General features: G+C 42.2%; 1 protein-coding gene across 1 annotated transcript in view; it reads right to left on the bottom strand.

Annotated features, from left to right (window-relative positions):
• Positions 1 to 888: 888 nt before the first annotated feature.
• The window catches only part of LOC139417327 (VPS10 domain-containing receptor SorCS3-like), a 52818-nt gene continuing 41112 nt past the window's right edge, over positions 889 to 12594 (bottom strand). The window contains exons 16-27 of the mRNA XM_071166598.1: positions 12160 to 12293; positions 11553 to 11666; positions 11206 to 11377; positions 9992 to 10175; positions 9568 to 9701; positions 9304 to 9427; positions 8714 to 8826; positions 8370 to 8501; positions 8032 to 8131; positions 7068 to 7173; positions 6729 to 6889; positions 889 to 1808 (exon numbers count right to left, since the gene is read on the bottom strand). Coding sequence (XP_071022699.1) covers positions 1744 to 1808; positions 6729 to 6889; positions 7068 to 7173; positions 8032 to 8131; positions 8370 to 8501; positions 8714 to 8826; positions 9304 to 9427; positions 9568 to 9701; positions 9992 to 10175; positions 11206 to 11377; positions 11553 to 11666; positions 12160 to 12293 — 1539 coding nt within the window. The 3' untranslated portion in view covers positions 889 to 1743. The remainder of the gene's footprint in view (positions 1809 to 6728; positions 6890 to 7067; positions 7174 to 8031; positions 8132 to 8369; positions 8502 to 8713; positions 8827 to 9303; positions 9428 to 9567; positions 9702 to 9991; positions 10176 to 11205; positions 11378 to 11552; positions 11667 to 12159; positions 12294 to 12594) is intronic.

Raw genomic sequence — 12594 nt, 5'->3', positions numbered from 1 at the left:
TACTTGCATAGAAAAATACATTTATTTTGAACAATTTGAAAATTGTATTTTGTTTACAGTAAGAAATGTGAAGTAAAAACTCAAATATTAGCTCAGCTAACAAAATGAACAATACAGTACAGCTCATGCGCTACAGCAATGTTTGCTACATGTTCAACAAGACCATCAGACACATGTTTTAGAAACAGTTTAATAGTTTGACTAATCTTAAAATCACCATGATCAACACTTGCTTACTTCTTCGTATTATCTTACATGTTACGGCTAAAAAGTGAAGGATGACATGCTAGAAAAGGTGAACAATATTATTGTACTTATTGTGAAATGAGCAGTAGGCTAATAAATAATACAAACTCTGTTCAATGTACCAAGCTTTTTGAATGGTCAGTTTAAGAAACCTGTACACATCCTAACAGCCTCAGCTGTAGTCCGGAGATTGTTTAGCAAGCAGCCACACTGATTTGTACACTGAACAAAAATATAAACACAACATATAAAGTTTTGGTCCCATGTTTCATGGGCTGAAATAAAAGATCCCAGAAATGTTCCATACGCACAAAAAGCTTTTTTTCTCTCACATTCTGTGCACAAATTTGTTTATATTCCTGTTAGTGAGCATTTCTCCTTTGCCGAGATAATCCATCCACCTGACAGGTGTGGCATATCAAGAAGCCGATTAAACAGCATGGTTGTTACGTAGGTGCACCTTGTGCTGGGGACAATAAAAGGCCACTTTAAAATGTGCAGTTTTTCACACAAAACAATGCCACAGTCTCAAGTTTTAAAGGAAGCGTGCAATTGGCACGCGGACTGCAGGGATGTCTACCAGAGCTGTTGCCAGAGAATTTAATGTTCATTTCTCTACCATTTCTCTACCATCCGGTCTGTCCAACCGGCCTCACATCTGCAGACCACCTGTAACCACGCCAACACAAGACCTCCACATCCGGCATCTTCACCTGTGCTGAGAAGTGTCTGGAATAAAGCCCTTTTGTGGGGGAAAACTAATTCTGATGGGCTGGGCCTGGCTCCCCAGTGGGTGGGCCTGGCTGCCAAGTGGGTCGGCCTGTGCCCTCCCAGGCCCACCCATGGCTGCAGTCATGTGAAATCCACATATTAGGGCCTAATGAATTCTTTTCAATTGACTGATTTCCTTACATGAACTGTAACTCCTTATGTGAACTGTAATTCCTTATAAGTACCGTCATTTATTGAACTGCGTTATTGGTTAAGGGCTTGTAAGTAAGCATGTCACCTGTTGTATTTGGCGCATGTGACAAATAACATTTGGTTTGAAACTGTTGCGTGTTGCATTTATATTTTTGTTCAGTATAGTACGCCTTTTGTCTTATTACCTACATTCCACCTCCACTGTGCAATAGAACAATAGATGCAGTTGTCATTATCAAGAGAACGTCCGCGAGATAATCATGTTGAGCTAAATAATTCATTAGCAATGCAATCTGGCACTTAAGAACACAATATATTTTTTTCAACAATGGCATTTTTCTAATGCCTAATACAACATCCATAGATGTCAAATTACAATTCTTCAATACTGAAATAATGTATATACACAAAATAATATATTCTCCTGCTATATAGTAGATTTCTAAAGTCTTGTGAAATACATATTTAGTAGCAGTTCTCAGCGACCAAAGTAAATGGTGAAAACAAAGATGTTTTTAAATTGCCACATTGAAACACCACAATCTGTACTTACAGTACTCATAATCTAATTTCTTAGACATTAGTACAAGTAGGAAATTCTCTTGTGATTACTCTCTCCCCATTTCTTCCATATTCTCCTGGTGATAGAATACAGAAATCAAAGTATAATTATTATGAATAGTGCCCCCAAAGACCCTATTGTCACCAATGTTTTGATGTTGGCAGCATTTTGTGGATCTTTGTGTCACCTACCAACTAAACTAGCATAGGAACCACTGCAGGCATCAGAGTAATCATGGAATCTTAGCAGACAGACAACAGGTGGTCAATTCATTGAATCTAATGGTACAAATAACATTTCCTGTATTGCTCTGCCAATTGAAAATAAAAAGTTGGAAGGCAACAGAAGAGAAATCAATCTGTCTCAGATCACTAAGGTCTGCTGGAGGAGAGACCTGCTGTGAGATGAAGATTGGCCAAAGTGCTGACCTCCCAAAAAGCCTCCAGCCCAAATGTCTATCAGGACCACTGCAGTGCCACACTTGTCAAAAACAGTTAGCAGTCCCCTGCTTTAACAACCCAAAATGGTTTCCCTATGTCAACCTTTATGCTTCATGCTTACAGGAGCTTATGGTGCAGATTGAATTGGAAAGTAGGCCTATACCGTAAATCTTTTTGTATCTTGTAGTGGCTTATGATAATGCCTTCATGACACTTGAGATTGACAAAATGCTTGCCATTGCAATCCACAATTCTCACAGAACTCATAATATCTGACACAAATTCCAGAAATGTTCCATAAGCACAAAAAGCTTATTTCTCTCACATTCTGTGCACAAATTTGTTTACATTCCTGTTACTGAGCATTTCTCCTTTGAAGAGATAATCCATCCACCTGACAGGTGTGGCATATCAAGAAGCTGATTAAACAGCATGATTGTTACATAGTGTACCTTGTGCTGGGGGACAATAAAGGCCACTTTAAAATGTGCATTTTTTCACACAAAACAATGCGAATTCTGATAGAATATAAGGTAAAACGGATTTCTAGAGAGTGCTTCACTGTGGTTTTTATTGCAGCTTGCTTGATGCATTAGCCATTTCTTTGAAAATGTGTGAGTTAGCTAACTAGCTAATTAGGGCTTTTTAACTTGCTGTCCAAGCAAAGATGAAAACATATTACAATGTTTCAATTATACTTTTTGTTTTACCCAATGCATTTAGCGTGATTAATTGATAAAAATGCGTGCTTGACTGGGTCCGAACGAGCTTGATGTATATTACGGCATTTTACAATACAACTTTATTGTCCATATGTTACATAGCATGATGGAAATGTATCATCTGCTCTGTACGTTGTGTGGACAGCTGATTTACATACAGTACCAGTCAAAAGTTTGGACACATCTACTCATTCTGGGGTTTTTCTTTATTTGTACTATTTTCCACATTGTAAAATAATAGTGAAGACATCAAAAGTATGAAATAACACATATGGAATCATGTAGTAACCAAAAAAGTGCCAAACAAATCAACATACACTACCGTTCAAAAGTTTGGGTCACTTAGAAATGTCCTTGTTTTTGAAAGTAAAGCAAAATTGTTGTCCATTAAAATAACATCAAATTGATCAGAAATACAGTGTAGACTTGGTATTTTATTAGGATCCCCATTAGCTGTTGCAAATGCAGCAGCTACTCATCCTGGGGTCCACACAAAATATGAAACATAATACATAATGACATAACACAGAACATCATAAAACATGAACACCTCAAGGACAGAACTACATACATTTTTAAAAGGCACACGTAGCCTACATATCAATGCATACACATAAACTATCTAGGTCAAAAAGGGGAGAGGCGTTGTGCCACGAGGTGCTGCTTTATCTGTTTTTTGAAACCAGGTTTGAGTTTATTTGAGCGATATAAGATGGAATGAAGTTCCATGGAATAAGGGCTCTATATATTACTGAACGTTTTCTTGAATTTGTTCTGGTTTTGTTTTTTTTTGTTTTTTTACCCCTTTTTCTCCCCAATTTCGTAGTATCCAATTGTTGTAGTAGCTACTATCTTGTCTCATCGCTACAACTCCCGTACGGGCTCGGGAGAGACGAAGGTTGAAAGTCATGCGTCCTCCGATACACAACCAACCAAGCCGCTGCTTCTTTAACACAGCGCACATCCAGACGGAAGCCAGCCGCACCAATGCGCCGGAGGAAACACCGTGCACCTGGCCACCTTGGCCAGCGTACACTGCGCCCAGCCCGCCACAGGAGTCGCTGGTGCGCGATGAGACAAGGACACCCCTACCGACCAAGCCCTCCCTAACCCGGGCGACGCTAGGCCAATTGTGCGTCGCCCCACGGACCTCCCGGTCGCGGCCGGTTACGACAGAGCCTGGGCGCGAACCCAGGACTCTGATGGCACAGCTGGCGCTGCAGTACAGCGCCCTTAACCACTGCGCCACCCGGGAGGCCCAATTTGGGATTTTCAACACATTGTTTCTTATAAAAATATGTTGTAAATGACTATTGTAGCTGGAAACGGGGGATTTTTAATGGAATATCTGTCATGACCTCCTCCGAAGTCGGTCCCTCTCCTTGTTCGGGCAAAGTTCGGCGGTCGACGTCACCGGTCTTCTAGCCATCGCCGATCCACCTTTAATTTTCCATTTGTTTTGTCTTGTCTTCCCACACCACGCACAGAACTCGCTTCGCCATTCCTCCACTAACCTCTCTCCCTTCCAGTGCGTACTGGGGTACCAGTCGGTTCTGGAACCTTGGCATCAGAGTCAGACCGAGGTTCCTGCGGTGGATGACTGGTTTAGGCGCGCGGAGGAGACATGGGAAGCTGTCCGTGTTCACCTTCAGCGGGCCATGCTGCGTCAAATGGAGAACGCAGACCGCCACCGCAGTGAGGCCCCGGTGTTCGCAACGGGCGACCGGGTCTGGCTCTCGACCCGAAATCTGCCCTTCCGAAAGCTGGGTCTGCGGTTTGTGGGGCCATTTAAAGTCCTGAGGAGGGTGAACAAAGTTTGTTATAGGTTACAGCTTTCCCCCGATTACCGTATTAACCCCTCTTTCCATGTGTCTCTCCTCAGGCCGGTGGTGTCTGGTCCGCTCCAGGAGTCTGAGGTGCGGGAGGTTCCTCAGCTCCCTCTGGACATTGAGGGGGCCCCGGCATACTCTGTTCGCTCCATACTGGATTCGAGGCGTCGGGCGAGAGGCCTTCAGTATCTCGTAGAGTGGGAGGGGTATGGTCCGGAGGAGAGGTGCTGGGTTCTGGTCGAGGACGTGTTGGACCCTTTAATGCTGCAGGAGTTCCACCGTCTTCGTCCGGATCGCCCTGCGCCTCGCCCTCCGGGTCATCCCCGAGGCCGGTGTTGAAGCGCTGCTAGAGCCGCGCGTCAAGGGGGGGGGGGCACTGTCACGACATCCTCTGGTGACGTCGGTGGTCGGCATCACCGGTCTTCTAGCCATCGCGATCCACCTTTCATTTTCCATTTGTTTTGTCTTGTCTTCCCACACACTTGATTTCAATTCCATCAATTACATGTTGTGTATTTAACCCTCTGGTCCCCACATGTCCTTGTCTGGTATTGTTTATTGTAAGTGCTTGTGCACATTATGTCTGGGGTTTTTATCATTAAAAACTGCGCCGTTGAAACACTGTCTATTCTCTCCTGCGCCTGACTTCTCTACCACCAGTACGCACGCCTTACAATATCTACACAGGCGCACAGAGGCCAATTATCTGCAACCATCACACCTGTGTTCCAATGGCACGTCGTGTTAGCTAATCCAAGTTTATCATTTTAAACGGCTAATTGATCATTAGAAAACCCTTTTGCAATTATGTTAGCACAGCTGAAAACTATTGTTCTGTTTAAATAAGCAATAAAACTGGCCTTCTTTAGACTAGTTGAGTATCTGGAGCATCAGCATTTGTGGGTTCGATTACAGGCTCAAAATGGCCAGAAACAAAGACCTGGTTCTGAAACTCGTCAGCCTATTCCTGTTCTGAGAAATGAAGGCTATTCCATGCGAGAAATTGCCAAGAAACGGAATATCTCGTACAACGCTGTGTACTACTCCCTTCACAGAACAGCGCAAACTGACTCTAACCAGAATAGAAAGAGGAGTGGGAGGCCCCAGTGCACAACTGAGCAAGAGGTCAAGCACATTAGAGTATCTAGTTTGAGAAACAGACGCCTCACAAGTCCTCAACTGACAGCTTCATTAAATACTACCCGCAAAACACCACTTTCAACGTCAACAGTGAAGAGGCAACTTCGAGATGCTGGCATTCTATGCAGAGTTCCTCTGTCCAGTGTCTGTGTTTTCATTTTATTGGCCAGTCTGAGATATGGCATTTTCTTTGCAACTCTGCTGGTGACACTTTGCTGGTGACACTGTCTGTGATTTATTTAGATTTCAAGGCATACTTAACCAGCATGGCTACCACAGCATTCTGCAGCGATACGCCATCCCATCTGGTTTGTTCTTAGTGGGACTATCATTTGTTTTTCAACAGGACAATGACCCAAAACACCTCCAGGCTGTGTAAGGGCTATTTGACCAAGAAGGAGAGTGATGGAGCAATGCATCAGATGACCTGGCCTCCACAATCACCCGACCTTGGGATGAGTTGGACCACAGTGTGAAGGAAAAGCAGCCAACAAGTGCTCAGCATATGTGGGAACTCCTTCAAGACTGTTGGAAAAGCATTCCAGGTGACTGCCTCATGAAGCTGGTTGAGAGAATGCCAAGAGTGTGCAAAGGGTGTCTACTTCAAAGAACACTTTTTTGCTTAACACTTTTTGGTTACTTCATGAACCCATGTGTGTTATTTCATAATGTTGATGTCTTCACTATTATTCTACAATGTAGAAAAGAGTAAAAATAAATAAAAACCCTGGAATGAGTAGGTGTGTCCAAACGATGACTGGTAATGTAGGCTATGACATGTGATCATTTTCTTGGGAGCCTGGCTCTGAAGGCCTAGGTCCAATAGGCAGGTCTGTTACTGTTCTAGACGCTACGTCAAACTTACCTCTGCTCCTGGTCTTCAGTTCTTTCTCCATGAGTTCCTTCTCTGTGGGGAACTCACTGAGCTTCATCTTGGACATGGTATTGTTCTGCCCGACCGTGCCAATCATCTCCGGCTCCTTTTCCTGGTTCTCCTCAGCCTGGACATGGATCCAAGGGATTTTCCTAACAAGCCAGACACCACTCGACTGACGTCATGCAAACTTAACCTGCAGTACTGTAAGAACTTCACTTATGTGTTAATAGTTGAGAGTATAATGTGGCTTTCCGAATGCCACTAAGACAAAATAAGACAAAATAGGTTGACTATAACCAACCAATGAATATTATAATGAGAACATACCTTTTCAACTTGAAGATGAAAAACGCAGCTAAACCAACAAACACCACAGACAGCAACATCAGCATGACTGAGCTACTGTGAATAGGGTTGGAGTAAACCAGAGGTGCTGGGGAAAGACAGAGACAGACCAGTTTCTGCTTTAGTCAATTCCTTTGTTGATATCATTTATTTAATGTAGTATTGTCTTTGTATTACTCTTGACTATAACTGTTCTGTACTGTGTCATGTACGTTTTGTGTGGACCCCAGGAAGAGTAGCCAAACACACAAAAAAGACTTGGAGAAAAACAAGGGGAGAAACCAGCAAATATTCATTTTTTCACGTAGTATGAGCCCATTAGGTCTGAGCGGTTCAGAAGGAGCGGTATCTGTCATGTTCCATTTTAAGAAGGCATACAAAGGGCCTCCATACATGAGGTCGCACTCTATCTCCCCATGCATCTGAAAGGTTTGTGCTTAGTCATGGCTTTAAGTGCTGAGGCGTATTATTCTGAGTATGTATTAGCCCACCCCTCCCAAACCATATTTCTCTCTTCCAAGATGAGACCAGTGAAGTTGATGACCTTTCCATAGCATTTTAAAGGCTTCTCAGACCTTTCCATGCAGACACAAGTGAAGACAGATCAATCGCTGGATGAAAAGGGTAAAGTAATGTGGGCTTGATCGACACGTTTTGGTGATATGCTAATATCCAAATGACCCCACTGATTTCCAAGGTGCATACTAAAGATACCCGATGTTAATCGTATTATTGATCGCAATGACTACAAGACACTCTACTGTAATAAGATAGTTGTAAAAGGGATTCAATGGAAAATGTCCATCAATATCTGCTGTTGACATTAGTTGACATTGTCGGGTGAATTGAGTGTCAGTACAGTACTTGTTATAGTATTTTGAATTGTTTATGTATTGTTACTTTGCACTTTATACTGTGAAAGAGACAAAGAAAAACTGCAACTTACCCAAAGTTAGCTGTGTGATGTAAACAATTATTTGAGTGTCAGCTTTCAACTCAAACTGGACCAATCCGTGGTTCAGGGCATTTATAACAAGGTTTGATATCTGTTTGACATAATAGACAAATGACTTGGCACCCCAAAATGTGCATTTGCAAAGATTATTCTTTTCAAATTTGAATAAACGTTTATGATAACATTATCTTGGAAAACCAATTAAGTCCGTTAAACCCCATTGTTTATACAAATGTGGATTTTGAGCAGATGAATTAGACGATTAGATCTGTTCTAGAAGATTTCCAAAAAGACAAACTCTTGTAAGAAGTCAAGCAAAATATGCTTACACTCACTAAGTCCTCTTTGTTCCGCTTCCCATGTTCAGGCAACTGTGTCTCAGGCAGGATAAATAGTTCTGCTGTTGTTGGAACACCTGGAAACAAAGATACTAACAGCCGTTCCTCTGGAAATCCAGAAACCTGTAATAACAGTCGTACAGTCAAACATGCACACTGCTATTGTGGGAAAACACATGATACTAAACATCTATGTTCACTTTACTTCCTTAATATGTCACATTTAATGAAGTAATCCTCATCATGTCTCATGTTTTGAAATGGTTAAGACCATAAAAGACATTGCGTGACAACCTCATGTTGACTGTCGTCCCAGAGGGAACTTCTTCCTGTACCTGTGATACAGCTGTCCTCACCACGCGGCCCACGTCCTCTCTCCACTCCGGGATGTCAGGGTTGTGCTCGTCCAAAGCCGGAGAGAACGATAACAGCAGGGATTTGAAGAAATCTGTGATACATGGAGGATGCTGCCATTAACCCTCTACCACAAAGTGTTTCCGTGTGGCACTGTACCATTTAGAATTCTTTAGTTTGCTCAGAATTGCTTTTGATCTGACATGAATTTACAATTTATTCTTGTTCCTCATGGCATGGAGGTGACTAGCTGGGAGTAGAGGTGACTAGCTGGGAGTAGAGGTTACTAGCTGGGAGTAGAGGTTACTAGCTGGGAGTAGAGGTGACTAGCTGGGAGTAGAGATGACTAGCTGGGAGTAGAGGTTACTAGCTGGGAGTAGAGGTTACTAGCTGGGAGTAGAGGTTACTAGCTGGAAGTAGAGGTGACTAGCTGGGAGTAGAGGTGACATCCACACTGTCCCTAACAAAGAGGCAGTGTTTACATGAACATAGAAGATGTGTGAAGAAGTTGCATACCTACGTTACATTCATATTACCAATAAAGACATTCAAAGGACTCCTTCCCACTCACCTTTGACAATAATGACCTTGGTATCCTGCAGTATGTTGCACCCAGAAGACACTTGGACCATGATCCTGTTCATGCCTTCCTTCCAAAACGTGTACGAGATGCTTCCATCCAAGGTTATTAAGGGCTGGGTTTCGCAAGATAAAGAGAATGGCATAGAAAACCGCACAACCTTGCCTTTTCCAGCACACATGGAAAACACAAAGGACAAAAATAACTTTCCGCTAATAAACTCAAGGTCAGAGTAATTGGGTGAAGGAACCTCACCTCGGAGCTGTTTTCAAACCACCAGAAGAAGGTGAGTGTTCTGTGGTGGACAGGCCAGACCACAGCCGTTAGGTTAGCTTCTTTCTTCCTGATGGCAACAATAGGAGCTGAGAGATACACACGCTCCACTGGGCCTGAGACACACCAAAGCACACAAGAGAACCATATTGGCCAATATAAACTGAAAGCAGCCTTTTTGGGAACAGTCAATTGGTTAGTTGACCAATACAACCAAATCAAACAGCTTCATAAGCACTTAACATTCAATCCATTAAAGGTTGTTGTAGGTCAATCTATAGTTGGTGACATATGATCATCCGTAACCTATGCTGGTGTCAGTAGTTTACTGTGGTAACATGCTTGGGCAGGAAAAGTCATTAAACCACATTAGACATAAGAGAACCAGTGTTTCTCATTGACATACTGGTGATGTGTAGGAACAGGGAGCTAATGTCATAACCCTGGCTGTTCTCTGCATGTGCTGTCACTCTGAAGATCCCATCTTCTCTATAGCTGTGTTTGATTCCATCGCCTCTCCGGCTCAGGTTGTACATGAAAGTGATGCCGTCCCCAAAGTCTAGCTGGATATAAGTCCACAACGAGTTTCCCTAGAGACAAGAAGTAAGACAGGCATCATTAGTCAAAACAGATTATGTTATGACACTGCATTATCTTTCACAGGGAAGAGCTGTCTATGGAAATACTTGGGATGAGATTTGAGATTAGACATTAGAGAAGTACAGGGCCCAGTTTTTCTAAACTTTTAAACCAGAATCAGAATGAGCCGGATTATCTAATCCTCTTTTTTTGCTATCCAGGATCAGATCAATCTGGTCATTTCTATGCCATTTTTTCCAGAAAATAATCGGATAGGATCATTCTGATCCAGATACCACAATATCAAGATCACAGAATCTGTCATAGGGAAACAGAGATGAGTAAACTACATGAACAAATGTACCTAGACTACAAATAATAGAGCCTGCATATCACTTATAAGTAAGTACATTTATTTGAAACTTCTCAATATAACAACATATCTATACTGCGATCAATTAAACAAAATTCAACTTTGGTTATCAGATATCAGAACGTTTTTAAAAACCTTGTCACCTTCGTTACATTGACATTTCTTGGTTGTAGAGCTTTCACCTTTCTAAATCCACCCTGAATCCACCCTTCATGTGGTGTCAAGATAATCCCGATTTTGGGCATCAAAACTATCCTAATCACTATTTTTGAGTATTGAAAAACACAAACATTCAACCCTGATTAAAGGTGAGATTGGATTACCAAATCTGTATCCCTATCAGAATCACCTTTTTCAGTTTGGTAAAAACCCAATTCTAACATTTAGTCCTATTTGATTGGCGAAATATGATCAGATAACTTTTGAAAAATTGGGCGCTGGAGACGAGAAAGTGAGAGATAAAGATAGAAAGTCAAACAGACACAGACAAATGTAGTGAGTCATAGTGCTTTCATCCCAAAACCAGAAGAGAAAAGTTCAGGCTTTGGGGACGTCACATCAACCAACACAAGATAATCCAGGACAAACATCCACAGTTTACTGATGAAATAATAATAATATGTCTAGTAATGGCACAGCTTCAGTTGGTGTTGGGAGAGGAAACTCACATCGTCCAGATACACCAGGAAGGTGACATTACTGCCCACGGTGGCGGTGAGCTCTCCCTGGCTGGTAGTCAGTCTGAGGCCTCTGGGAGGCCTGGGGGAACAATGCTGTTTCCTGGGGGAGTACACATCCTTCCCTCCCTCTTTGCAATTATTGGACAAAACCTTTCTGTACCTGAACATTCACAGCATAGATGTAATTTTAGAATGGAGAGTGAGACTAGCTTTAACGTAATCTCACAATGCAGAGAGAGTAATTTGCTGAACAAAGGGCCCTATCAAATCACAGCACAGAGTGTTATTTTGCCCAAGGAAGGAAGGAATTAGGGACAGTACTACAAGTTACCTACCCTGTGCTGTTGAAGTAGTTATGGCTAGTGCTACAGCTTCTTGTCACAGTGCTTGGGTTGAACCAAAAAGCAGGGGTACACTTTCCATCGGCTTGACGTTCATACCCATAATCACTGTAAAACATGAGACATTTCAGTCTCCTTTCCCCTATCTGTCACGAAAAAGTATTTTTAGTTGAACGATAGGTAAGACTTAGTGCTAGTATGACTACATGGTTTAAAATCATAACTAGAGACATGACTATTGTCAGACATGTAGGATCAAAGAGAATTTCAGACAGAAAGAAAAGACATTTAGAATTAATTTAGCAATTAATTACGTATTAATTGGATGATGATAAATCATTTGACATTATGTAAATTTGACCAGCCTGTTAGTCACATTCACAATTTTCTAACTATAATTGGATTGTGTGTATGCATGAACAGTGGCTATATGCAATAAACTAGAGAACATGTTGGGAATTGAAGAGGTATAAAGTTGAGCAAACTAATATTTGTGGTTAGATGTGTGATTAGGAGGGCTGAGTGTTGGGGGATGGGTTACACTTACAATGCCCTTGCCTATTCACTGACGTAAAAAATTAGGAAGTCTACCATAACTTGCCATTCAAAATCATATGTCCTGCAGATGCATGGTTCTGAGGATATGACTCGGGAGTAGTCCTGGGCCAGCATACAGCGGTTACCCGGCCTCCGTTTCATAAAGGTCTGCTTCTCTCCCATCACACATGGCTCTCCCTATCAAACAACATGACATGTCATTCCCTGTGGGGAATTTCATTACATTGATTCAATGTTTTTTAGTGCTCAACAGTCTGAAATTATACTGTATGAATATACAGTATGTGTGTGTGTGTGTGTGTGTGTGTGTGTGTGTGTGTGTGTGCGTGTGTGTGCGTGTGTGTGTGTGTGTGCGTGTGTGTGCGTGTGTGTGTGTGCGTGTGCGAGTGCGAGCATGCGTGTGCATGCATTTATGTGCTGCGTTTACAGTTACATTAAACCAACATGCCCATCTTGATGTTGGCATCAAAACAATAAC

The sequence above is a fragment of the Oncorhynchus clarkii genome, chromosome 1 (assembly GCF_045791955.1).
Source record: "Oncorhynchus clarkii lewisi isolate Uvic-CL-2024 chromosome 1, UVic_Ocla_1.0, whole genome shotgun sequence".
Taxonomy (NCBI): domain Eukaryota; kingdom Metazoa; phylum Chordata; class Actinopteri; order Salmoniformes; family Salmonidae; genus Oncorhynchus; species Oncorhynchus clarkii.
This window is presented reverse-complemented; position numbering and strand designations above follow the sequence as displayed.